Below are 26566 nucleotides of genomic sequence, written 5' to 3'. Positions count from 1 at the left end.
TGATCTGCCTGCCTTCGCCTCCCAAAGTGCTGGGATTACAGGCGTGAGCTAAGAACAGTGATTCTTAACCTTGGCTGCACATCAGAATCACCTGGCCAATTAAAAATACCTGGACCTGCCACCAAAGCTTGTGATTTAATCAGAGTCTGGGCATCAGAGTTTGCAATTTTTTATTTTTCTTATTTTTAATTTTTAATTTTTATTTTTTGAGAAAAGATCTTGCTCTGTCACCCAGACTGGAGTGCAGTGGTGTGATCACAGCTTGCTGCAGCCTCGACCTCCCTGGTTCAGGCCATCCTGTCATCTCAACCTCCTGAGTAGCTGGGACTGCAGGTATGCACCACCACACCGAGCTAATTCTTTTAATGTTTTGTAGAGCTAGGGTCTCATTATGTTGCCTGGGCTAGTCTCGAACTCCTAGGCTCAAGCAACCCTCCTGCCTCGGCCTCCCAAAGTGTTGAGGTTATAGGCGTGAGCCACCGTGCCCAGATTCACAGAAGAGGTCCATACACCTTTCACCCAGGTTCCCCAATGTTAACATCTTACATATAACCTTGGTACATTTAACAAAACTAAAAAATTAACATTGGTGCAATCGTACTATTAGAGTTTATTTGGATTTTACCATTTTTCCCCAATGTCCTTTTCCTGCTGCAGCAGCCATTCCAGGATGTCATGCTGCACTTAGAGCTGTTGCTTTCTTTTTTCCTAACTTTGTATTTTGAACTAATTTCAGAAGGTAGGAAGTTGTAAAGATAAGGGCCCCACGCAGCCTTCATCTGGTTTCCCTCCGTGGTTACATCTTACATGATTGTAATGCAGTATTCCAAGCAAGACTTTGACACTGGTGCAGTGTGGGTGGACAGTCCCAAATCATGTGTTACATGTACATCTGTGTAACTACCACTGCAATCACGATAAAGAAGTCCCATCCCCGCAAGGATCTCCCTCCCCGCCATCCCTAACTCCTGGCAACCACTAATCGTTCCATCTCTTATTTTGTCATGTCAAGAATGTTGTATAAATGGGAGCATAGTGTGTAAGCACTCGAGATTGTCTTTTTTTTTTTTTTTTTTTTCTTTTTTTTTTGAGATAGAGTCTTGCTCTGTCGCCCAGGCTGGAGTGCAGTGGCCGGATCTCGGCTCACTGCAAGCTCCGCCTCCCAGGTTCACGCCATTGTCCTGCCTCAGCCTCCCGCGTAGCTGGGACTACAGGCACCTGCCACCATGCCCGGCTAATTTTTTGTATTTTGTTCAGTAGAGACGGGGTTTCACCATGTTAGCCAGGATGGTCTCGATCTGACCTCGTGATCCTCCCGCCTCGGCCTCCCAGAGTGCTGGGATTACAGGCGTGAGCCACCGCGCCCGGTGGGATTGTCTTTTTCCACTCAGTGTCTTTCTCGGGAGATCATCCAGGTGTTGCGTGTGTCAACAGTTTGCTCCTTTTTGTTGCTGAGTGGTATTCCGTGGTGTACACATTGGTCCCGTGAAGGACACCTGGGATGTTTCCAGTTTTGGGCTATTCCAAATAAAGCTGCTATGACTGTTGATGTACAGGTTTCTGTGTAAAGATTAGTTTTCCAGGAGTGTAAATGCTCGGCCACAGGGTTGTTGCATGTTTCTTTTTTGTTGTTTTTTTTTTTTTTTTTGAGATGGTGTCTCGCTCTGTCGCCCAGGCTGGAGTGCAGTGGCCAGATCTTGGCCCACTGCAAGCTCCGCCTCCTGGGTTAACGCCATTCTCCTGCCTCAGCCTCCCCAGTAGCTGGGACTATAGGCGCCGCCACCTCGCCCGGCTAGTTTTTTGTATTTTTTGTATTTTTTTAGTAGAGACGGGGTTTCACCGGGTTAGCCAGGATGGTCTCGATCTCCTGACCTCGTGATCCGCCCGTCTCGGCCTCCCAAAGTGCTGGGATTACAGGCTTGAGCCACCGCGCCCGGCCGCAGTGTTTCGTTTTTTAAACAAACCGTCAAACTCTTACGTCCTCACCAGCAACCTAGGACGGTCAGTTTCCCCGAATCCTCCGCAGCACGTAGTGGTGTCGTGTTTTTACTTCAGCCGTTCCGACAGGTGTGTTGTGATGCCTCACGGTGGTTTTTCATTTGCGTTTCCCAGTGGCGGACGCCTCCTGTGTTTCCCTTCATGGAATATCCCTGTCCTTCACCCATTTTCTGATTGGATTGTTTTTTCTGTTGAGGTTTGAGTTTTTTGGAGATTGCTTTCTGGGATTTTTGGTTTGCATTGGTCTGTAGCTTATCTTTTTCATCCCTACCCCACCTTTTTTTTTTCTGAGACAGAGTCTCACTTTATCACCCAGGGTGGAGTGCAGTGGCACAATCTTGGCTTACTGTGTACTTGACTCCTGGACTCAGGCAGTTCTCCCGCTTTAGCTCCCCAAGCAGATGGGACTATCACCACAACCAGCTAAATTTATTTTTATTTATTTATTTATTTTCTGCGATGGAGTTTTGCTCTTGTTGCCCAGGCTGGAGTTCAATGGCACGATCTCGGCTCACTGCAACCTCCACCTCTCGGGTTCAAGCGATTCTCCTGCCTTAGCCTCCCGAGTAGCTGGGATTACAGGCATGCACCACCACACCCGGCTAATTTTGTATTTTCAGTAGAGACGAGGTTTCTCCACGTTGGTCAGGCTAGTCTCAAACTCCTGACCTCAGATGATCCGCCCCACCTCAGCCTACCAAAGTGTTGAGATTACAGGCGTGAGCCACCATGCCCGGCCTATGCCCAGCTAATTTTTTTTTTTTTTTTTTTTTTTTTTTTTTTTTGAGACAGAGTCTCGCTCTGTCGCTCGGGCTGGAGTGCAGTGGCCGGTTCTCAGCTCACTGCAAGCTCCGCCTCCCGGGTTTATGCCATTCTCCTGCCTCAGCCTTCAAGTAGCTGGGACTACAGGCGCCCGCCACCTCGCCCAGCTAGTTTTTTGTATTTTTTAGTAGAGACGGGGTTTCACTGTGTTAGCCAGGATGGTCTCGATCTCCTGACCGCGTGATCCGCCCGTCTCGGCCTCCCAAAGTGCTGGGATTATAGGCTTGAGCCACCGCACCCGGCCGCCCAGCTAATTTTTTATAGAGATGGGGTTTCACGATGTTGCCCACACCTGGTCTCGAACTCATGAGCTCAAGTGATCTGCCTGCCTCAGCCTCCCCAAGTACTACAATTATAGATGTGAGCCACCGTGCCTGGCCATCTTTTCACCCTCTTGGGGTTTTATACAGAGCAAAAGTTTTCAGTTTTGATGAAGTCCACTTTACTGATTTTTCCTTTATGGACTGTTGCTTTTAGTGTCGCATTTAAGAACTCTACCTAGTCTTAGATCCCAAAGGTTGTCTGTTTTTTCCTGAAAGTTTTATAGTTTTACATTTAAGTATGTATGTGAGCCACGTTAGTTTTTGTATAATGTGTAAGACTTAGGCTGAAGTTCTTGTTTTAGCCTATAGCTGTCCAGCTGCTCCAGCACCGTTGAAAGGTTGTCCTGCCTCCATTGAATTACTTTTGCACCTTAAAGTCAGCTGGGCATATTTGTGTGGTCCTGTTCCCATGATGTTCTTGGCTCTGTCAATCTGTGTGTCTGTCCCTCTGCCAGCATTGCACTCTTGGTTCACATAACTATATAGTAGATCTTAAAATCAGGTGGACTGATTCCTCTTCTCACTTTATTCTTTTTCAAAATATTTTTGCTATAAATTTTTATATGGATTTTAGAATAACCTTGTCTACATCTACAAAACATCTTTGAGGATTCTGATAGGAACTGCATTCAACCTGTATGTTAATTTGAGAATTGATATCTTTACTATATTGTGTCTAACAATCTGTGAACATGGCATGTCTATTTAAATCTTTGATTTCATCATGTTTTGTAATTTTCAGCATACAAGTCCTTGCATATTTTGTTAGATTTAAACCTAAGTATTTCACTTTTTAAGCAATTGTTAACAGTACATATTTTTAACTTTTGTGTCTATATGTTCATTTCCAGGAGGTAGAAACAGGTTTTTGTGTGTTTATCTTGCACCCGAGATTTGCTGGACTCCCTAGGTGTCTGCTTTCTATAGATTGGTAGGATTTTCCACATAGACAAGCATGGCCTCTGCATGAGAATACCCGGATCCTCCCCTTAGGGCTTCTGACTTAGGGTGTGGACATCAGGACTTTTTAAACCTTCCTGGTGATTCTGACAAGCAGCTGAGGTGGAGAACCACTGCTCTCTGACCTTGTCGTCAGCAAGCAGAGATGCCTTAAGCACAAGAGCCTAGTGCTAGGACCACGCATCCTACCCACTCTGCACTCGGCCTGTCTTGCTGCCGGCCGGCATGGCTAACAGACCTGGGCCCTAGCAGACGGTCCTGGTGATTGAAGCATGGGCTCCTCTCGGCCCAGGAAAGACAGCTAGGCTGTAATGGATAGCCCGTTTTAATGAACAGAAGATACTGGTCGGTGTAAAAAGGTGTGTTTGTCACTGAGGTGTCCTCATTTCTAGATGAGGATTTGTCTTCTCCATGGTCTTGAACGCCTGCTTCGCCATGGCACCAGCGTCTGGTGCACGCTGGCTCTGTTGCCACAGGGCAGAAGCTGCTCATGGAAAGGTGTGTGCCCCGAGTGTGGAGCACTGGTCAGCTTTTCCACTTAGTAACAACAGCCTTGTTCTGGGCCTGAGAAGGCCACCAAAGGCAGACTAAAAAAAAAGCATGGCCAAATGCCTGTCAGCCTGGTACCTAATGTAACCCGGGACCCATGTGAGGGAGGCTGAGCCTTCACCTTTCAGCCCTTCCCTCAGCATATGGTTCTCAGTTTAGGGCAGAGCTTGTTAAGGTTCACTTTCTGGCATTCAGGGGCCCAGCCCCGCCAGCAGTACAGGTCTACACCCGTGTAATTTGAAACGTACAGACAGTGGAAAAGGAAGAAGTCTAGGGAGCTTGGGTCCTTAGACCACCAGAGAGCAGGGAAGGGATGGGAAGGGCCGGTGGGGGGAGGGCCTCACCTTCCCCTGCTTCCCTGTGGGCTGGGTTCAGAGCCCCTCAGTGTCCTGGCCTCTCAGGTAAGATCAAGCAGGGTGGGTGCAGCTGCAGGGTTCCAGGCAAGAGCTCAAACTCCAGTACCAGGGACATAAGAGCCTCAGGCAAACGGGTTACGGGCCACCGCCCCAAGAGTTGAGTGGGCCACAAGCAATCCCCAGTGCCCAGGCACTTCCCCATGAGAGCCGCCAGCAGGCGACAGTGTGCCAGGCCGGCCTGAGCAGGGCCAGTGCACAGTGGGTGCAAGGCTTCTCAAATACGTGCTCCAGCTCATCAGTCTTAGGACTTCTGAGGCAACCTAGTGGGTCCTGGACTTCTGTTGCTGTGGGGCCTCAAACCTGTTGAGACCTCAGATGGCCGGAACCCACCTCCAGAGTCCCTACGACCAAAGGTGTCTAGAGCTGCCCCAGACACTGCCAGGGTTGCTACTGACAGGAATGGGATCCCCGGAGAAAGCCTTGCCCATGGGCATCCACCAGCTGCAGACAGGCCCGGCCCCTGCACGGCCTGCCTTGGCTGCCGCTTGTACATCCTGGATGGCATCTGCCGGCCCCAGGCTGAGTCCCCACCCGCAGAGACTGGCCCTGGGGAGAGCAAGGCAAGCCCCTAACCTGGGACAAGTGGACACTGAGGATTCCCAGACCCAGCCCTGGGTGGCTCCAGCCTGGGACTGCTCCCTTCGGGCTCCCTTCTTGGCCCTCACTCTCCTCCCCTTCCTGGCCCTCGTCTGGACCCGCGCTTTCCGAAAGCTCCCCCGTGGTCCTCTGCTCCAGCCCTGGGAGGGAACGCGGCTCCCCTGACAGTGGAAGTCAGGGAGGCCCCTCTCTCTGCCTGCTGGGCCCGGTGCCACTCCTCAGTTCTGCAGGAACCTGGGCTGAGGGCAGGAACCACAGAGGCACAGACGCAGGGGCCGGGCACTGGAGGGAATGGTGGCAGTGCGCAAGGCCGGGAGGCTGCGGTCAGCATCGGGTGCGGGGATGCGCCACGTGAGCCTGCAGGGCCTCCCGGATGCCGCGCTGCCAGTCTCGAGCCAGTTGCACCGGGGTCACAGAGGCCTGGGAACAACGGTGTGGGTCAGTCCCTTGCAGGCGCTCCACCCACCCTCAGGACAGGAGCCAGGGCTGCGCCCACACTCACCGCGTTCCGCACGCCCAGCTCGGCCCCGTAGAGCAGCAGCAGCTTCATGGCTTTGTAGCTGCCGTGCCGCACGGCCTCGTGCAGAGCCGTGTCCCCCTCCTGCTGAGAACGCAGGCAGTCAAGCTCCTGCCCCTGCGTGCTGCCCTCCTCATGCAGGAAGGTCAGGGCTGCTGTCACCGAGCACATAGCACCTCTGGTCCCGGCTGGCGCTCCTCAGTCCCTGCCCCTCTGGAGCTCCCAAGCGGGAAAAGACCAGAGGCCTGCCTTACCTTATCTTGTGCGTTCAGGTGGGCGCCACACTCGATGAGGTGCTCCAGGCAGTCGGGGTGCCGGGTGCGCACTGCCACATGCAGGGGGGTGCTCCCAATCTGAAAGCAAGTGGGGGTCAGTGCTGGGTCTGGATTGCTAAGCCGAGCCCGCCCCAACCCATGGGACTACACATGCTCTCTTCTCCAGGAACAGCGTCTGCTCCCCTGTTCCGGACAGGCCCCCAAAGCACCCTGCCCCTCACCTTGTCCCGGGCGTTGACCCGGGCTCCCTGGTTAAGCAACTGTTTGAGGATGTCCAGATGTCCTCCGCGGCAGGCCCAGAACACAGGTGTCCTGTCCAGCTGCAAAACAAAAGCACCCAAGCACTCAGAGCTGCTGGGATGCGAAACTGGGCGTCGACCAGAGGCTGGGCCTTTCCCCATCCTCACCAAGTCCCGTGCGTCCACGGTGGCACCTGCCGCCAGCAGCTTGTTCACCAGCTGGCTGTGACCCTTCAGACAGGCCCAGTGCAAGGCGGTGCGGTGGAGCTGGGGGCAGAGACGGGAGATTAGGCAGAGGGAGCGCAGCTAACCCTGGAGACCCCACGCGGTCCCCCTCCCAGGGCCAGGCCCCTGAATGGAATTATTGCCGCTTCCTCCCCTCCCTCTGGAGGCATCACTGGATTCATGCCCATGAAAATGAAAGTCCCTGCAGCCTCCTAGGCCAGGACTTGAACACACTGAAGGCAGTGCTCCTGCAGCTGCAGCTGCTGCCAGCCGACTCACCCCACCTGTGCTACCTTGTCATGGGCACTGGGGTCCCCTCCGTCTGTCAGGTACTTGTCAATCAGGGACTCCTGGTTCTCAGCAGCTGCCTTCAGGAACATCTCCAGGTCCACAGGCTCCACCTGGGCCTGGGGCTGCGGCTGGGTCAATTGAAGACAAGACCAAATCACTCCCGAAGGCCGCAGGTGCCCAAGACATCACAGCTCCACCAGCCTGGCCCACGGGCCCCACGCAGCCGACCGAGGAACACTGCTGGCTTGTACTAATGCTGTTTCTTATTCTAATGCCACCCCAGTAGACTGAATAGACTGTGTGTGTGGGTGTGTGTGTTATGGATTGACTTGTATCTCCCCAAGATTCATGCGAAGTCCTAACCCCAGGTGCCTCAGAATGTGACCTTATTTGGAAACAGAGTCACTGAGGATGGAATTAGTTCAAGATGAGGTCACGCCGGAGTACGGTGGGTCCCTCACTGGTACGACTTGTGTTAAGGTGGGCTGTAATCCAGTGTGACTGGTGTCATGAAAGGGGACATGTGGGCCGCGTGCAGTGGCTCACGCCTGTGATCCCAGCACTTTGGGAGGCCAAGGCTGGAGCGCGGTGGCGCAATCTCGGCTCATTGCAAGCTCCACCTCCCAGGTTCACACCATTCTCCTGCCTCAGCCTCCCAAGTAGCTGGGACTACAGGTGCCCGCCACCATGCCCAGCTAATCACCTACTGATCACGAGGTCAGGAGATCGAGACCATCCTGGCTAACACGGTGAAACCCCGTCTCTACTAAAAATACAAAAAATTAGCTGGGCGTGGTGGCGGGCATCTGTAGTCCCAGCTACTTGGGAGGCTGAGGCAGGAGAATGGCGTGAACCCGGGAGGCGGAGCTTGCAGGGAGCCGAGATCGCACCACTGCACTCCAGCCTGGGCGACAGAGCGAGACTCCATCTCAACAACAACAAAAAAGGGGTGGGGGAACACGTGGACACAGGCATGCACACGGGCAGAACATCCAGCGAACGTGAAGGCAAGAATCTAGGAACACTAAAGATCGCCAGCATCCACCAGAAGCTGGAGAGGCATGAAGGGATTCTCCCTCACTGCCCTCAGAGGGAACCAGCCTCGCCAACACCTTCCTCTCAGCCTTCCAGCCCCCAGGACTGCGAGGTGACACACGCCTGCTGTTGAGGCTGTCCAGGCTGTGGGACTTTGTTACGGCAGCCCTGGCGGACACATCCCCGGGGGCTCTGGAATGGATTTCATGGGCTCCCCAGGTGCCGGCTGTGTGGTCCTGGCCTGCAGTGCCCACTCCTCCCCAAGCCCTTCCTCTGGAACTAGAGCCCTGGTGTTGGCATGCCCTAGCCCCGACCTCCCACTCACCTTAACCAGGGGCTCGGGTTTCCTGGGGGGGACTCTGTGTCTCAGTCGCTTTTTCCGTCTTTGAACCAAGTTTTCCAAGTCAACCAGGTTATCCAGATTAACTCTGGAACTGTTAAATCTTTCAAGCTGGGGCAGAAGACAAGACCATGTCAGTCACCAGCCGCTGTTCAAGATCTCTCTGCCCTGCCGACAGGAGACACCAGCTGCTCAGGCTGCCCCACCAGAGTCCCTCCAGGCCTCACTGCTCAGCCAGCCTCAGGGATTAGCCCCCGCCCCGCCCCTCTCTCACTTTCTTCTTCTTCTCTTCTTCCAGTTTCAGCTTCTCCCGGGCCACAGCCTCTTGGGGGCCCCTCCTCCAGTCAGTAGGCCAGGCTCCAGGGTCAGGAAGTCCATGTCCAAATGCCAACGCCTTCCCTTCAACTCTTTCTCCACTTACCTGTAGGAACAGGATATGAGTACCGAGTTGGGAAAATTGGAGGAGCCCTTAGAAAGCAGAGCTGTGGAGTACTAGGGAGCTGTCTGCTAAGGGCAAATGTCACAAGGCTGCTGCCCGGGATGGGAGTCGGCCTCAAAGCCCCAGCGGTCCAGAGTGCCGGCCAGTTCCCTCAACCCGTGGGTGCTGCTTGCTCGGCAGCCGTGGCATCGGCATTGGCTGACACCCAGGGTGTCAGCAGATCCCCGCCTACCCTGCTCCTGTCAGCAGGAACACAGCTGGGGGACATGAGGCCACAATCTATTTATACTGCTGGGCGTGTGCCCAGGTAGCCTCAGGGCAGATGACACCTTAGCATCCCCCATGTTGTTGTCCTTAAGATTCCTACCAGATCATACTGACTGCCACCTGACTCCAAGCTCAGAGGGACAGAGGAGAAGCCCCCGCTGGGTAAAATTCTAAATGCCTGGGTTCAGTTCTTGGCTCCTTTTGAAGCTACATTTAAGCTCAAACACTTTTAGGCACTTGCCTAATGAGCTGTGAAGGTTGTGAGTTATTGGGGCCTGTGCCTGGGGCAAAGCCTGTAGCAAACATCCATGCTTCCTCACACCGCGCCCCACCTCAGGAGCTCGGGAGGAATCAGCATGTTGTGGGGAAAGAACAGGCTGGAATGATAGGGTAACAGATCCTAGGGCTTTCCAGCCAGGTAGAACCATATTCCTTCTAAAGAACTCGAGCAACCTAACACTTCCCTGCCATTTGCCTCCTAGCAGAGGCTGCACCAGGCCTCCAGCCCACAGAGGGGCTTGCTGGGCCTCACACCCTCCAGGCCCCTCCTCACCCAAACCGATGTCCCTAAGCATCAGTGTCTCTCACTGCCCAGGGAGCACAAGAGCACCTTCCCCATCCCCAAGGCAGCCAGGCCCTCTGGCCATTTCCAGAGCAACAATATCAGGTGCTTCAGCTGAACTACGACCACCACGGCGACCACCACAGCTACACTCGCATCTTCCAAAGTAACCTGCCATTCTGTTCCTCTTTCGCCATCACCATCCAGGGCAAAACTCACTGAACTCAAGGATTTTCATGTCTTCTTTCCCATTTGACATCCCTCTCTTCTTCCCTATCCCCCTCGGCACCTCACATGAGAACCGAGCAGACACACCAGAAAGAACTGCACGCCCCGCCGGCTGTGGTGGTACACGTCTGGAGTCCCAGCTACTCGGGAGGCCCAGGTGGGAGGACTGCTTGAGCCTGGGACTTCAAGGCCAGCCTGGGAACCTAGCAAGACTCCATTTCAAAAAATACCAATTGTTATAAAAGAAATGCAGGCTTCCTTGCACCTAAGACTTGACCCTCACACCACAGAAAGAAGCTGCCAGCCCTCCTCTAGCCAGCCTCCTCCTGTCCAGCCGGTCCCAGGGTACCTCCCACCTCCATCCCACATCCTTACCAACTGCTGAATGTTGATGAAGTCCATGGTCCCCCCTGTTCCTTACACCCCCCAGTGAGAAGAGCTGAACTGCTCAGCCCTTTATAGGAGTGCCTGGGGGTGGGCAGGGGTGGACTGAGACGGACTGGCCCAGGGGCTTGCACCTGGGCCAGATGACTCTGGGCCTCTGTCACACCAACCAAAATACCAGTCTGGGAATGCAGCCCACTGGGGAAAGGAAAAGGAGCTGTTTGCAGATGAGCTGGCTACATCCTCGGACACCCACTCCTGCACCCCTGCCATGCCCCACACCTACTCGGGGATATTTAACCAACACGCCTCTAGTGCAGATTGGGGTGAAATGTGTTCCCCTCTCCTAAGTTTAGATGCCACTCCTGAAGCAAGCCCAGCCTGGCCTCTGTAGGGCTGGCTGCCTGCGAACCTGAAAGCCCAGCCTGGGTGGCTGAGCAAGGAGACTGGAAACCTGAAGGGGTGGTCAGGAGGGGCAGGAGCGGCCAGCCTACAGCCTCAGCCCTCATGGTGGTCACGCCAGGAAACCGTGATCTCCCAACTTGCAGTTTCAAGGCTGCCCTTCCCTGTGCTGTGGGTTTCTTGCCCTCGGGCTCCCCTGCTCCTCCCCCAGCACTCTGAGAGCACATGGCAGCTGCCCCAGCCTTGGATTCAAGCCTGGCGCCTGTCCTCCGGCCTCTGGAAGTCCTCCACGCCCCTCCACAGGCCCCTACCAGATGCTCTCCAGGGACGGAGCGTGCCCTTCCAGCCACAGGAAAGGGGAGAGGGAGCCGCGCCAAGTCCTGGGATGGAATAGTAACCATGAAATCCAGCCGCAGAGCAATGTGCCTCAAGTCACCAGTCACCATTTCTAATTCTCAGGAAGCCAGGCATGCCCTTCACCCAGCTGGACCTTGAACTCCGCCTGGGCCTTTGCAAGGAAATCAGCCAGTAAATAAGACCCCAGAATCAGAGCAACCTGAGCAGAGATGACCAGGGCACAAGGAGGGAGAACTGTGGCCAAGGACGGCCACAGGCCCCAAATGGCTGCCCAGCTCCTAAAGAACTGGCCTCTGGGAAGGACTTCCACATTTTCAGAGAATTCAGGGAAAGGCAGAGCTTTCTTAGAAAACTCAGTTCTTGACCTGGCGCAGTGGCTCACGCCTGTAATCCCAGCACTTTGGGAGGCCAAGGTGGGCGGATCACGAGGTCAAGAGATCGAGACCATCCTGGCCAACATGGTGAAACCCCGTCTCTACTAAAAATATAAAAATTAGCTGGATGCCTGTAGTCCCAGCTACTTGGGAGGCTGAGGCACAAGAATCACTTGATCCCAGAAGGTGGAGGCTGTGGTGAGCCAAAATCACACCACTGCACTCCAGCCTGGATGACAGAGTGAGACTTGGTCTCAGAAAAAAGTAAAATGAGTGCAAAAAAACAAGAAAAAGTAAGACTGGCCACCACTGTCCACTCCAACTCACAAACGCCCCTCAGCCTGTGGCACTGGAGGAGCGTTGTTTTACACCCACAAGCTTCAGGGAAATTCTCAATAGAAAACCTGTTGGTTGTCTCGTATGACTGGTATTAACTCTGCCTTAAAAGAAAAAATAAAGCCAGAAACAGTGTGTTGAACAAGAAAGGAAAAAGATTCCTTATAAAAAGTTCAAACATAAATGGAAGGCTCAGGACCTCCTTGACGCCCTCTCTTGCCACATGGCCCAGGAGAAACCACGGCTGGCACTGTAACAGCCACCCTCCTGTTTCCGCTCTGTGCATTTTGTGGATGTACATCCACATTTTTCTTTTGAGATAGGGTCTCACTCTGTTGCCCAGGCTGGAGTGCAATGGTGCAATCTCAGCTCACTGCAACCTCCACTTCCTGGGTTCAAGCGATTCTCCTGCCTCAGCCTCCAGAGTAGTTGGGATTACAGGGACCTACCACCACATCCAGCTACTTTTTGTATTTTTAGTAAAGACAGGGTTTTACTGTGTTAACCAGGATGGTCTGGAACTCCTGACCTTAGGTGATCCTCCTGCCTCGGCCTCCCAAAGTGCTGGGCTTACAGGTGTGAGCCATCGCTCCTGGCCTACATCCACTTATAGATCCATACATTTATACCTGATCTTAGCCAAAAGGCTGAGAGGCAATCACATTCTACAGACATGTTCTGTGTGAAGAACTGTGGACATGAGCAGCACTCTCCTATCAGCACACTGTGTGCTGCTGCACGGCAGAGACTTTGGATCTGCAGAACTCCACACTCCCTATCAGGGAGGAGTCGGTTCTCTCCCTTTTCTTTTTTTTTTTTTTGAGACAATGTCTCACTGTGTCGCCCAGGCTGGAGTGCAGTGGCGCAATCTCGGCTCACTGCAAGCTCCGCCTCCCGGGTTCCTGCCATTCTCCTGCCTCAGCCTCCCGAGTAGCTGGGACCACAGGCGCTGCCACCTCGCCCGGCTAATTTTTTGTATTTTTAGTAGAGACGGGGTTTCACCGTGTTAGCCAGGATGGTCTCGATCTCCTGACCTTGTGATCCACCCACCTGGGCCTCCCAAAGTGCTGGGATTACAGGTGTGAGCCACCGCGCCCGGCGGTTCTCTCTTTTAACGTTGCACTCCATGCTTCAATGCACATATTTGTAAATGCTCCTGTAAATAAACATCTTTGTAACTATGGAAGAACATCTCTCTACGTAGCTACAGAGAAATCACATTATTGGCTCTGCTCATTTAAGTTTAAATAGATACTGTCAAACTGCCATCTACAGTGACTGTACCAATTCCCATGAATGGACATCAAGAAACAAAGAGCATAAAAGACAAAAAGGGAAAAAATCAAATGTACATCTACAGAACAAAGGATCAGGATCTAGACTAGAAACACTCCTGTGACTAAGCAGCATTTCTGAAACTGGCATGGGCGGGCGGCTCACAGCAGACACAGGCGCTCAACCTCACTAGTAGCCAGCAATGAAAAACGAAACAGCACTTTTCTCCTATTGGACTGTTGCAATGAATGGAATCATGGTATATGAGCGAAGTGCTGATGAGGTGCTGGGGAAGCGGGCCCCCTCAGGCTGCCTGTCACGTGCCAGGCCCTCTCTCGAGGGCTCTCCCAGTGCGCACTCACCTTGCCCCACAGTGACTCTGAGGCAGGCCCTATGATCACCACTCCCTGTACAGAGGAGGAAACAGAGGGGCAGACAGCTAAAGTGACTTTTCCCAAGGGCATTCAGCTAGAAAGCAGCTTCTCACATAGTCCCTATTTTCTTCTAATGCTTACATAGTTTTGTGTTTTTATATTTAGATATTTAATCTTGCAATTTATCTTTGTGTGTGGGATGAGGTAAGGATATAACTTTATTTTTTTCCAAATGAATAGATGTCTCATATGAACTAATTTAGAATGTGATCATCTGCCCAGGCTTAAACACTTTTAGCCACACCAGATCTACTCCCTCGCTTCCACAGTGACCAGACTGGGGCTCTTCCTGGGTCATCTGGCCTCATTTCCCTGTGCAGCAGCATGGATGCTGACCAAGGCAGGGGCATGGAGAACTGGTCTGTGTACCCTTTAAAGGCAGCTGGAGACAGGGTGGCGGCTCAGCTGGATAGCAGGTCCCGCAGGTCACTGTTGCAGGGCAGCAGGTCACATGCTAGCCGTGCCTTTCGGTCCCGGACGGCCTTCAGGGCTGGGCTGTGTTGCAGGAGGAGGGAGCAGATGTCCCTGTGACCCCTCTCAGCAGCCTGCGGAGAGAGAGGCTGGAATCAAAGGGCACACCCCGCACTGGGCTCTGCTCTTTCTTGTTCCACTTTCAGGGGCTTCTTCCTTCTAAAAAAGAGGCCTCTCGGGGCGTGGTGGCTCACGCCTGTAATCCCAGCACTTTGGGAGGCCGAGGTAGGCGGATCACTAGGTCAGGAGTTCAAGACCAGCCTGACATGGTGACACCCCATCTTTACTAAAAATACAAAAATCAGCTGAGTGTGGTGGCACGTGCCTGTAATCCCAGCTGCTCAGGAGACTGAGGCAAGAGAATCGCTTGAACCCGGGAGGCGGAGTTTGCAGTGAGCCAAGATCACGCCATTACACTCCAGCCTGGCCAACAGAGCGAGACTCCAACTCAAAAAAAAAAAAAAAAGGCCTCATGGAAATAGAGATACGGCTGTTTGAGTAGATTTCTTCTAATTCCTACCAAATCCCAATGACTTTATACTGATTTGTGGAGTATCCCAGTGCCATTCTCACAGTTAGCCTGAGTTTTTCTTTCTTGTGCCCTTTGCGAACTGTCTTTGGCCAGACCTACACATTAAAAACAAACACAGCACCTTGTATCTCCAGGCATCGCTCACAAGCCTGCACACATCACCTACAGGGTGCTGTGCACTGTGGGCACGGGAGGCACCAGACATGGCCCCCAACCTTTAGGAACTTTTATTTATTTATTTTCTTGTGTTTTTTAATTTTTACTTTGCGTTTTAGAGACAGGGTCTCACTCTGTTGGCCAGGCTGGAGTTCAGTAGTGCCATTATAGCTCATAATAGTCTGCAACTCCTGAGCTCAAACGATCCTCCTGCCCCAGCCTCCCAAGCAGCTGAGATTACATGAGATTACAGGCGTGCACCACTACACTTAGCTGAACTTTTTTAAAAAAATTATTTATTTTGAATTTTTAAAAACAGAGACAGGGCGGGTACAGTGGCTCATGCCTGTAATCCCACTTTGGGAGGCTGAGGTGGGCAGATCACTTGGGGTCAGGAGTTTGAGACTAGCCTGGCCAACATGGTGAAACCTCATCTCTACTAAAAATACAGAAATTAGCCAGGCGTGGTGGCATGTGCTTGTAATCCCAGCTACTTGGGAGGCTGAGGCATGAGAATCGCTTGAACCTGGGAGGCAGAGGTTGCAGTGAGCCAAGATCATGCCACTGCACTCCAGCCTGGGCGACAAAGACTCCATCTCAAAAGATAAAGATAAAAATAAATAGAGACAGGGTCTTGCCATGTTGCCCAGGCTGGTCTCGAGCTCCTGGACTCAAGTTGTCCTCCCATCTCAGCCTCCCAAAGTGCTGGGATTATAGGCATGAGCCAAAGTTCCTGGACAGGAAACTCTGAGACAGGCAAGGAAAGACTGAGGCTGAGTTCCCTGTGTTCTCTTCTTCTAAGGTAGACACCCCAATCCGGATGTCGGTTTCTAACCTACCTCCTCCAAAAAATAATAGAGTTAACTTGATTTACATAATTATCTTATTTAACTTTCACAACAGCCCTCACAGGCAAGAATCATCATTATTCCCATTTTACAGGTAAGAAATTTAGGCTTAATAAATGGCTTGCCCAAAGTCGCAGGGCTAACGTGGCCACCTGGGATTCTAAATCAGGTTTGCCTGAACTCTTAATAACTCTCTGAACCACTATTATTTCCTACTCCTCCCAACAGACAAATTGGTAGACTCCAGGGGCTTTTGAGAGGTATCAAAATTAACACTAGTGGCAACCACCATCCCAAATTTGAATCCAAATCTTTACTCAGCTGGTCCTCCTCAGTAGACACAAAGCTCTCAATTCCCCTGCCTTAATTCAGGCAGTGGGATGTTGTCAGCAGTTGTGAGATGCATCCCAAATAATGTTTACAAAAAAAAAAATACGAATGTTTGCAAATCATTTTAAAAGACACATACACAGGCCGGGTGCCATGGCTCATGTCTGTAATCCCAGAACTTTGGGAGGCCGAGGCAGGTGGATCCCCTGAGGTCAGGAGTTCGAGACCAGCCTAGCCGATACGGTAAAACTCTGTCTCTACTAAAAATACAAAAAATTAACCCGGCATGGTGGTGTGTGCCTGTAATCCCAGCTACTTGAGAGGCTGAGGCAGGAGAATCGCCTGAACTCGGGAGGCAGAGGTTGCAGTGAGCTGAGATTGTGCCACTGCACTCCAGCCTGGGCAACAGAATAAGACTCCATCTCAAAAAAACAAAACAAAACAAAAAACACAATAAAGAAAAATGCACATATCTCACATTTGCATTATCTGCATGACAGAAAAAGGGACAGAGATGCACCTAACTACGGTAACACCAGTCAGGTATACCCACAACAGGATCCTGGCTGTTTACATCCATCATGTGAGTTGTAGCAGTAAAATGTCTGAGCAACATCATTAAAAACAATCTGTCTATCCAATTGGCAAGGATTTTTTTTTTTTTTTTTTTTTTTTTTTTTTTTTTTTTTTTTTGAGATGGAGTCTCGCTCTGTCGCCCGGGCTGGAGTGCAGTGGCTGGATCTCAGCTCACTGCAAGCTCTGCCTCCCGGGTTTACGCCATTCTCCTGCCTCAGCCTCCCGAGTAGCTGGGACTACAGGCGCCCGCCACCTCGCCCGGCTAGTTTTTTGTATTTTTTAGTAGAGACGGGGTTTCACCGTGTTAGCCAGGATGGTCTCGATCTCCTGACTTCGTGATTCGCCCGTCTCGACCTCCCAAAGTGCTGGGATTACAGGCTTGAGCCACCGCGCCCGGCCGGAAAGGATTTTTTAAAAAACCCAATATTCAGCTGTTCACTCAGCATGTATTCACTGGGCACCTGTGCTAAGTGCTAAGCCTGCAATGTTTTTTTGGGGTTTTTTTTTGAGACGGGATATCCCTGTGTCACCCAGGCTGGAGCCCAGTGGCACGATCTCAGCTCACTAGAGCCTCCACCCCCCGGATTCAAGTGATTCTCATGCCTCAGTCTCCCAAGTAGCTGGAATTACAGGTGTGTGCCACCACACCTGGCTTTTTTTTGTTTTTTTGAGACAGAGTTTCGCTCTTGTTGCCCAGGCTGGAGTGCAAGGGCGCAGTCTCGGCTCACCGCAACCTCCGCCTTCCGGGTTCAAGTGATTCTCCTGCTTCAGCCTCCTGAGTAGCTATGATTACAGGCACATGCTACCACACCTGCCTAATTTTGTATTTTTAGTAGAGACTGGAGTTCTCCATGTTGGCCACGCTGGTCTTGAACTCCCGACCTCAGATGATCTGCCCGCCTCAGTCTCCCAAAGTGCTGGGATTACAGGTGTGAGCTACCATGCCCGGCCTAATTTTTGTATTGTTAGTAGAGATGGGTTTTGCCACGTTGCCCAGGCTGGCGTCGAACTCCTGGACTCAAGCAGTCGGCCTGCCGTGGCCTCCCAAAGTGCTGGGATTCCAGGTGTGAGCTTTGCGCCCAGTCCAGCTACAACAATTTAAACGGGGCAAAGCCCCAGCTGTTTCTACTGAGACACGCAGACCCCAAACAGGGAATTCCAAGGGTAGAGGAATTAGGAAAAGCTGAGCCCATGGTACGTACAGCTAGGCATACATCCAAGTGAGCTAACCGTGTCTAGGGATCAGGAAAGGCTCTCGTGGGGTGTGATATGTGAGCCGAGATCCACAGAAAAGGGCAGAAACAAGTCAGATAACAAACGTGAGGGCAGAGGTACCCAGACAGGGGACAATTTGTTATACATGGCTCTGGGGGGACAGAGCAGTAGGTTCCAGAAAATTAAAATGGCTGGATGTGGTAGCTCACACCTGTAATCCCAACACTTTGGGAGGACTGCTAGGGCTCAGGAGTCGAGGATAGTGACAGACCCTGTCTCTACTACTAATAATGATTATTTTAAAAGCCTGGGCAATGTGGTGAAGCTGTTTTTACAAAAATTAGCCAGGCATGGTGGCATGTGCCTGTAGTGCCAGCTACTTGGGAGGCTGAGGTGGGAGCATTGCTTGAGCCCAGGAGGTCGAGGCTACAAGTGAGCTGTGATCGTGCCAGTGTACTCCAGCCTGGGTGAAAAAGTGAGACCCTGTCTCTAAAATAAAATAAAATAAAATAGCCGGTCATGGTGGTGCAGGCATGTATAGTCCCAGCTACTCAGGTGGCTGCGGTGGGAGGATCTCTCAAGCCCAGGAAGCCGGGGCTGCAGTGGGCTGTAATCATGCCACTGCCCTCCAACCTGGGTGACAGAGCGAGATCCTGTCTCAAAAAAAAAAAAGAGAGAAGAAAAAAGAAAAATGATGAGTAGGGCCTCTGAGTGTAACAGGCCAGGGGATAAGAGCTCAGGAGAAAACTGGACGGGTGGGGAAAAAAGACAAAAAAGGAAAAACAAACAAACAAACTGGAGAAGGGGGCAGGAGCGAACCCCAGGAAACCGTCACAGTAACTCACGGACCTGGAAAAAGCAAAACGTCAAGAACTCCAGGTGGGGGCGTGGCGTGATCAGAACTGCTTTAAACCGTCGCTCCCGGAGAAAATCAAAGAAGGGGAAGCGGGGACTAGATTTACACATACATGATTTATACACATATGCCACACATGCATAGACCGCCTCTCAAAGGTGCCTGCAAACTCAGTAAAGTGGCCGAGCAGGGTAGCTCACACCTGTAATCTCAGCACTTAGGGAGGCAGAGGCAGGAGGATCAACAGCCCAGGAGTCTGAGACCAGCCTGGGCAACACAGTGAGACCCCATTCCTCACAAAAAAGGAAAAACAATCGGTAAAGTGAATGCCTCAAAGGATGGGCCTAGAAGGCTGAGGGACAAGGAGCTGGGTGGGAGGGAAACTGGCTTTCATGGCATGCCCTTGCTGACTCTTCAGATTGTTCACCATGTGTAGGTATTTCCAGCTAGAAAGAGTTTTTAAATGATCACTCCAGCTAACATATGGCAAGTGGACTACAGGGACAGGCAAGAGTATGCATACGTTTCAGAAAACTACATGGAGAAGGCTGCATGCCATGTCTCTAAGGGAAAGAAAACTGAAGCATCACGGGACATTTTAATTTACACGCTCAGAAAAAAAGGCTGCAGAATTATCCATTAGTCCTAAAGTGATGACAGATGGGCAAGGGGATTACAAATGATTTTAATTGTCTTCTCTGATTTCCTGTTTTCCCCATGTTTTCTACATGAACATGTTATAACTTCAAGGAAAGAACATTTTTGGAAGGGGGAACGGGCCCACCTTATGCAGACTGGTCATGCCGTCGTCATCCACCACCCTGGGGTTGGACCCATGTGACAGCAGGAGCCGCGCGATTTCAGTGTGCCCGCAGTAGCTGGCTCGGTGCAGAGCAGTGGCACCCCCGTGGGTCTGGGCATCACACTTAGCTCCGTTTTCCAGCAGGAACTGGCACACAGCATAGTGCCCATTGCGGCTGGCATAGTGCTGCAGGGAACAGAGACCGAGGTCAGACGGGAGAAGCCAGGCAGGGGACAAGGGTGGTGGAGAGGTGAGAGCATGCCCCCCCTGCAGCGAGGGACCCGGAGTCATCTCAGGTTCCACCCCCAGCAGTCGTGTGACCTGGGCAAGCTTCTACATGCCTAACGTGAGTTTGTCCAACTGAAAAATGGGGAAAATGATCATTCCTATCTCACAGAATTGTTACGAAAATAAAACTAAATCACTGGCTGGGTGCAGTGGCTCACACCTATAATCCCAGCACTTTGGGAAGCTGAGGCAGGTGGATCACCTGAAGTCAGGAGTTCGAGACTAGCCTGGCCAACATGGTGAAAACCCATCTGTACTAAAAATACAAAAATTAGCTGGGTGTGGTGGCACGTACCTGTAGTCCCAGCTACCCGGGAGGCTAAGGCAGGAGAATCGCTTGAACCTGGGAGGCGGAGGTTGCAGTGAGCTGAGATCACGTCACTGTACTCCAGCCTGGGTGACAAGAGTGAGACTGCATCTCAAAACAAAACAAAACAAAACCTAAATCACTGATGTAAAGCTCTCACACCAATTTAAAAAATCCAGGTTCATATGATGCTTAAAAAGAAATTTTGCTGGAAGAGAAGAAAGGGAGGGAGGAGGTAAAAGTTAACCATCAATCCCCCTCCTCATAGAGCAGGTGTCTCCTGAGTTAACGCTTCTGTCTCCTGACCCTGTGCTCCTCCTTAGCTCACCAGTGCAGTGTAGCCGGCTGAGTCGGGCTGACTCGGGTCCTCAGCCTTCTGGATTAAATGCTTCACTCGGCCCAGGTCTCCATTCAGGGCTGCCGACCAGATTCCTGCAGATAACCAACCAAAGGACTGAATGATGCTGAATGACTAGGAGTTTCAGTGCTTGCTTTGCCTCGTGACCTCAGTCTTCTTGTCTATAAAGTGAAGAATATTCATTCCTTCAACAAATACCAACTGAGCACCTCCTCTGTGTTGAGGTTTGTTCTGAATGCTGGTGACTTAGCTGTGAACAAGACAGATAGGGGCACGTCTCATTAGGACAGTAGAACTGGGTGGACACAGACATCTCCATCCCCCTTCTAACACAGAAGTGCTGGATGAAGTAATGTTTAAAATGTTTGGATCTAGAGTGAAATTCAGGTCGGGCTGGGATTACAGGCACCCACCACCATGCCCGGCTAATTTTTTTGTATTTTTAGTAGAGACATGGTTTCACCATGTTGGTCAGGCTGGTCTCGAACTCCTGACCTCAAGTGATCCACCTCCCTCAGCCTCCCAAACTGCTGGGATTACAGGCATGAGCCACCGTGCCCAGTCAGAAACAACTTTTTAAAAATATAGGCTGGGCGCGGTGGCTCACATCTATAATCCCAGCACTTTGGGAGGCCGAGGCGGGCGGATCACGAGGTCAGCAGATTGAGACCATCCTGGCTAACACGGTGAAACCCCGTCTCTACTAAAAATACAAAAAATTAGCCGGGCTTGGTGGTGGGTGCCTGTAGTCCCAGCTACTCAGGAGGCTGAGGCCGGAGAATGGCGTGAACCCAGGAGGCGGAGCTTGCAGTGAGCCGAGACTGCGCCACTGCTCCAGCCTGGGCGATAGAGCGAGACTCTGTTTCAAAAATAAATAAATAAATACAACAAAATAAAATAAAATAAATATATGTAATGATGCTTCCAGAAGCTGCTGAGGCAGTGTGACAATCTCCCACAGAAGAGAATCTCCCTGGTGAGCACAAAGACTGAAAGTTGCAAAACAAGAAGCAATCTGCTGCCCTAAGAGACAATCAGCAAATACAGGTGAGATGAGGGGGATTCGGGGAGTTCAGGGTGGCGTGGCCACAGACAACAAGCAGCAAATGCAAGTGGGAACACGCACGCCTCCAAAGTGAGACATTATTGCACAATCCAAAAAAGGCATTTATTTTTTTTTTTTTTTTTTTTTTTTTTTTTTTTTTGAGACGGAGTCTCGCTCTGTCGCCCGGGCTGGAGTACAGTGGCCGGATCTCAGCTCACTGCAAGCTCCGCCTCCCGGGTTCACGCCATTCTCCTGCCTCAGCCTCCCGAGTAGCTGGGACTACAGGCGCCCGCCACCTCGCCCGGCTAGCTTTTTTTGTATTTTTCAGTAGAGACGGGGTTTCACCGTGTTAGCCAGGATGGTCTCGATCTCCTGACCTTGTGATCCGCCCGTCTCGGCCTCCCAAAGTGCTGGGATTACAGGCTTGAGCCACCGTGCCCGGCCCGAAAAAAGGCCTTTAAACAACAACATTGAAGATGTTCACAAGAGACAAAGGGATAGAATCCACAAATCAACAGAACTTAGGAAAAACAAAACAGCCAGATCTGAAACAGGAAAGCGGATAAAGTAAAAAACAGACTCATCGAAACAAAACAATAGATGGGTCAAAGAGTACTGCCGGCCCGGTCAAAGAGAATTAGTGATTTGGAATTCACCCAAAACGCAGTACAGAATGATAAACAGAAAAATATTATGGTGACTTATATATATGTATGTGTATATATATCTTTTTTTTTCTTGAGACGGAGTCTCACTCTGTCGCCAGGCTGGAGTGCAGTGGCACAATCTTGGCTCACTGCAAGCTCCGCCTCCCAGGTTCAAGTGATTGTCCTGCCTCAACCTCCCGAGTGGCTGGGATTATAGGCACGTGCCACCAAGCCCAGATAATTTTTTTTTTTTTTTTGAGGTGGAGTCTCACTCTGTCTCCCAGGCTGGAGTGCAGTGGCGCAGTCTCAGCTCACTGCAAGCTCCACCTCCCGGGTTCACACCATTCTCCTATCTCAGCCTCCCGAGTAGCTGGGACTACAGGTGCCTGCCAACAGGCCTGGCTAATTTTTTTGTATTTTTAGTAGAGACGGGGTTTCACCGTGTTAGTCAGGATGGTCTCGATCTCCTGAGCTTGTGATCCGCCCATCTTGGCCTCCCAAAGTGCTAGGATTACAGGCATGAGCCACCACACCCAGCCAGTGAATGGTATTTTTAATGTGCCACTAAATTCGGTTTGATACTATTTTTTTTTTTTTTTTGAGACAGTCTCGCTCTGTCGCCCGGGCTGGAGTGCAGTGGCCGGATCTCAGCTCACTGCAAGCTCCGCCTCCTGGGTTCACGCCATTCTCCTGCCTCAGCCTCCCGAGTAGCTGGAACTACAGGCGCCCGCCACCACGCCTGGCTAATTTTTTGTATTTTTAGTAGAGACGGGGTTTCACCGTGTTAGCCAGGATGGTCTCAATCTGCTGACCTCGTGATCCGCCCGCCTTGGCCTCCCAAAGTGCTGGGATTACACGCTTGAGCCACCGCGCCCGGCCTGATACTATATTTATTGAGGATTTTTTTATCTATGTTCATTAGGAATATTGGCCTATGGGTTTTTTTTGTTGTGTTGCAGAAAAATATTAAAGAGTGGTAAAGAAACAAGGAAGACAATGTACCAACATATATCTAATAGAAGTTCAAAGAAGGCTGGGCGTGGTGGCTCACGCCTGTAATCCCGGCACTTTGGGAGGCCGAAGCGGGCAGATCACTCGAAGTCAGGAGTTCAAGACTAGCCTGGCGAACATGGTAAAACCCCATCTCTACTAAATATACAAAAAAATTACCCGGGCATGGTGGTGAGTGCCTGTAATCCCAGCTACTCAGGAGGCTGAGGCAGGACTGCTTGAACCCAGGAAGCAGTGGTTGTTTTTCTTGAGACTCCATCTCAAAAGAAAAAAAAAAAGGTAAAAAAAAAAAAAAGAGAGACAGAGGAACTGGATACAATGGGAGAAGAGGCATAATACATACAGGCACAATAAAATGGAAAGGACAGTAAACCCAGAAAGTCGGTATGACTTGAAAAAAAAAAAAATTCACACAACAGGCTGGGCGTGGTGGCTCATGCCTATAATCTAATCATTTTGGGAGGCTGAGGAAGGAGGATGGCTTGAGACCAGGAATCCGAGACCAGCCTAAGCAACATAGTGAGACCTTGTCTCTACAAAAAAATTAAAAATAAAAAAAGTCCACAAAACAAAATAAATAAGGATCTTTTCCACGTGTAGGAAATAGATAAATGAGTAAGCAAACAAAATAATGTAAGATTGTAAAGGCTGAGCACGGTGGCTCACGCCTGTAATCCCAGCACTTTGGGAAGCCAAGGTGGGCGGATCACCTGAGGTCAGAGTTTGAGACCAGCCTGGCCAACATGGTGAAACCTCCTTTCTACTAAAAATACAAAATTAGCCAGGAGTGGTGGCAGGCACCTGTAATCCCAGGCATTCAGGGGGCTGAGGGAGGAAAATCACTTGAACCTGGGAGGCAGAGGTTGCAGTGAGCCGAGATTGCGCCACCGCACTCCAGCCTGGGTGACAAGAGCAAAACTCAGTCTCAAAAAAAAAAGTAAAATTTTAAAAAAATGTATTAAAGTTAGTATTATTTGTAGGAGAGGTGATAGTCCTATGTTAAGTCTTCCCAACTAAGAACATGTACCTTTTCTTTTGTTAAGATAGTTTGTTTTTTTGTTTTTACTTTAAAAATAAATTTTATTGCATATATGAGTTTTACAACACAATGTTATGGGATACATATGGGCAGTAAAAGGGTTACTACAGTGAAGCAGATTAACAAATCTATAGTGAAGTGGATCCACAAATCTCACATAATTTCTTTTATTGGTGACAAAAGTAGCTAAAATTGGCTTATCAAATACACTCTTGCCATTAATGTTTTAAAGAATGTATTTGTCTGCACAAAGAAATGAGGAAATTGTTTGCAGTAAAAATTGGTTTTTATGAAAGTAAGATGCCGGGTGCGGTGGTTCACACCTGTAATCCTAGCACTTTGGGAGGCCAAGGCGGGAGGATCATGAGGTCAGGAGTTCTGAGACCAGCCTGACCAATATGGTGAAACCCGTCTCTACTAAAAATACAAAAACTAGCCGGACATGGTAGCACACGCCTGTAATCCCAGATACTCAGGAGAGTAGAAGAATCGCTTGAACCCAGGAGGCGGAGGTTGCAGTGAGCCGACATTGTGCTACTGCACCCCAGCCTGAACAAAAGAGGGAGACTCCGTCTCAAAAAAAAAACAAAAAAAGAAAAACAAGCAAGGTGATAGATACATCAGAGTAACTGGCCTAACTTTGGATAATGCAATGTTTACTTCTTAACAGCACTATTGACATTTATGGGCTGGATGATTATTGTAGGGAGCTGTCCTGTGCATTGTACCATGTATATAGCATCTCTTGTCTCTACCTACTACACACCTGTAGCACCCTCCCGATTGTGACAACCCAAAATGTCTCCAGACATTCCCCAAGTCTCTTAAAGGGCAGAACTGCCCCTAGTTGAGAACTAGGGTGTTTAGGGAGGGTTTCTGAGGAGATGGCATTGGAGCTGGGATCTGAAGAAAAGCATCAGCTAGCTTAACGGTTGCAGGAAGTTCATTCGAAGGAGATGGGACAGCAAGTCCAATGGCCTTAACTCAGGAAAAGGTCTTGCATATTTGAGACACCAAAACAAGACCAGTGTGGCTGCGGCGTAGTGATTGGGAGAAGAAAAGCATGAGAAATAAAATGAGGGAGAGAAGTAGAGGCGGCAGGGGTGGGTCGACAGAGCTTTGTAGGCCATAACAGGGAATGATCTGAGTTCTAATTTTCAAAAAGCCGCTGTGGCTGCTGTGTGAGAGTAGAAAACCCTGTAGGAGGGCAATCGTGGAAGAGAAGACCCTCTGAGGCAACCACTTCAGCAGTGCAGAGGACAGTGGTAGGAGGGGCGGAGGGAAGCAGGCAGGTGGCAGAACCATGGTAAAGGAAGGGTTCCATGAGAATGCTTGCACAGCAGTGGCAATCAAGGGCTGCATCCGCACGGGTAGACGACACAGCACAGTAGCACCATGGTTCCCCACACTCAGAAGCAGCACCTTGCTTTCCCGCCTTCCTCCGTTCCTATTGCCACCATAATCTCTGTATAATCTGAGCCAAACGTGTTACCTCTCTGGGTCCCACAGATGAGATACCGTGCCCTGCCTCGAAGGCTGCCCGTGCGAAGTTCTTGCCATCTCCAAAGCATGCAGGCTGCCTGGCACCCGGGGCCAAACAAGGGCCAGTGCCCTCCTTCACCGCGCAGCCCCCAGGCCTGCAGCCCCTCAGGAAGGGTGCAATGCCCCAGGTGCAGATTCTGCTCCCCGGCCTCTCTCTTCGACACCTGAGCAGGCTTGCGTCTCCCAGGGGAGGTCGTCCCCCGCCACTCGGGAGGGTTATGGAAACCAGTGTCTCGGCTTCCCCGCCGCCCGCGAGACAGGTGCCTCCTGGCTGAGCTAGTGCGGGACCCCGGCAGGCTCTCAGTACGCGGGAACCACGAGTCCCGCCCGCCCTCCCGCACCAGGCCCCAAGCTCTCGGGGCCCAGTTCACCCGCCTCTCCTTGGCCCCGTGCCTCCTCCTTGGGCCGGGGCATGGGGAGAGCCACCAGGGCCGCGCGGCCGCCTCACCCCTCTCGAAGTCCATCTCCTCCAGCGTCTGCTGTACGCCGAGCACCGCGCTGGGATGCGAGCAGCAGGGCCCATCCGCGCAGGGCCGCGGCGTCGCCATTACGGCCCCGGCGCCAGCCGACCTGCCCCAGGTCTCAGGCTCGGCCTCGGCGGGAGGGGCGGACGTAGGGGCCGCCCCGCGTCCCGGATCTGGCTGCTTGGCGTCCGCTGCTGTCGTCCTAGTCCCGCCTCCTCGCCAAAACAGACCAATCAAATGCCTAGGCCTTAGCTCGAGAGCCAATTGCAGAGGTAGGGCGGGGCTTGTTGCGCCGGGCCGTGCCCCGAGGCTGCCGCGCGAGGGCGTCAGAGGCTAAGCGGAGGCGCTGGGTTCCGGGAGCGGCGAGCCGCGGGAGGGCCGCTAGGCCGCCTGGCCTTGCAGGGTGTAGGGATGAGGCGGCTGGGTCCCGGCGG

General features: G+C 51.5%; 2 protein-coding genes across 5 annotated transcripts; both read right to left on the bottom strand.

The window, feature by feature from the left end:
• Positions 1-3939: 3939 nt before the first annotated feature.
• On the bottom strand, positions 3940-11531 carry ANKRD23 (ankyrin repeat domain 23). The gene is made up of 9 exons (XM_010362102.2): positions 10459-11531; positions 8862-9008; positions 8573-8698; positions 7215-7340; positions 6865-6963; positions 6679-6777; positions 6437-6535; positions 6168-6266; positions 3940-6085 (listed from the first exon to the last, which is right to left on the bottom strand). Exons 1-9 carry the CDS (start codon positions 10483-10485, stop codon positions 5990-5992), a joined length of 918 nt encoding a protein of 305 aa, XP_010360404.1. The 5' UTR covers positions 10486-11531; the 3' UTR covers positions 3940-5989.
• Positions 8869-26317, bottom strand: ANKRD39 (ankyrin repeat domain 39). 4 transcript variants are annotated; one of them, XM_030920563.1, is made up of 6 exons: positions 26117-26254; positions 23247-23346; positions 20355-20458; positions 19414-19617; positions 14015-14190; positions 13012-13092 (listed from the first exon to the last, which is right to left on the bottom strand). In XM_030920563.1, the coding sequence occupies exons 1-5, from the start codon at positions 26189-26191 to the stop codon at positions 14047-14049; spliced, it is 627 nt and encodes a 208-aa protein (XP_030776423.1). In that variant the 5' UTR covers positions 26192-26254; the 3' UTR covers positions 13012-13092; positions 14015-14046. The 4 variants fall into 4 exon arrangements, with proteins under 4 accessions (XP_030776424.1, XP_030776423.1, XP_030776422.1 ...); XM_030920564.1 differs by lacking the exons at positions 13012-13092; positions 23247-23346 and adding an exon at positions 8869-9008 and having other exon boundaries at positions 26117-26317; XM_030920562.1 differs by lacking the exon at positions 13012-13092 and having other exon boundaries at positions 13731-14190.
• Between the last annotated feature and the right edge of the window lie 249 nt (positions 26318-26566).

This window comes from Rhinopithecus roxellana, chromosome 17, assembly GCF_007565055.1.
Source record: "Rhinopithecus roxellana isolate Shanxi Qingling chromosome 17, ASM756505v1, whole genome shotgun sequence".
In the NCBI taxonomy this organism is placed as follows: Eukaryota; Metazoa; Chordata; class Mammalia; order Primates; family Cercopithecidae; genus Rhinopithecus; species Rhinopithecus roxellana.
The sequence above is the reverse complement of the archived record's forward strand: the minus strand, read 5'-3'. Positions and strand labels throughout refer to the sequence as shown.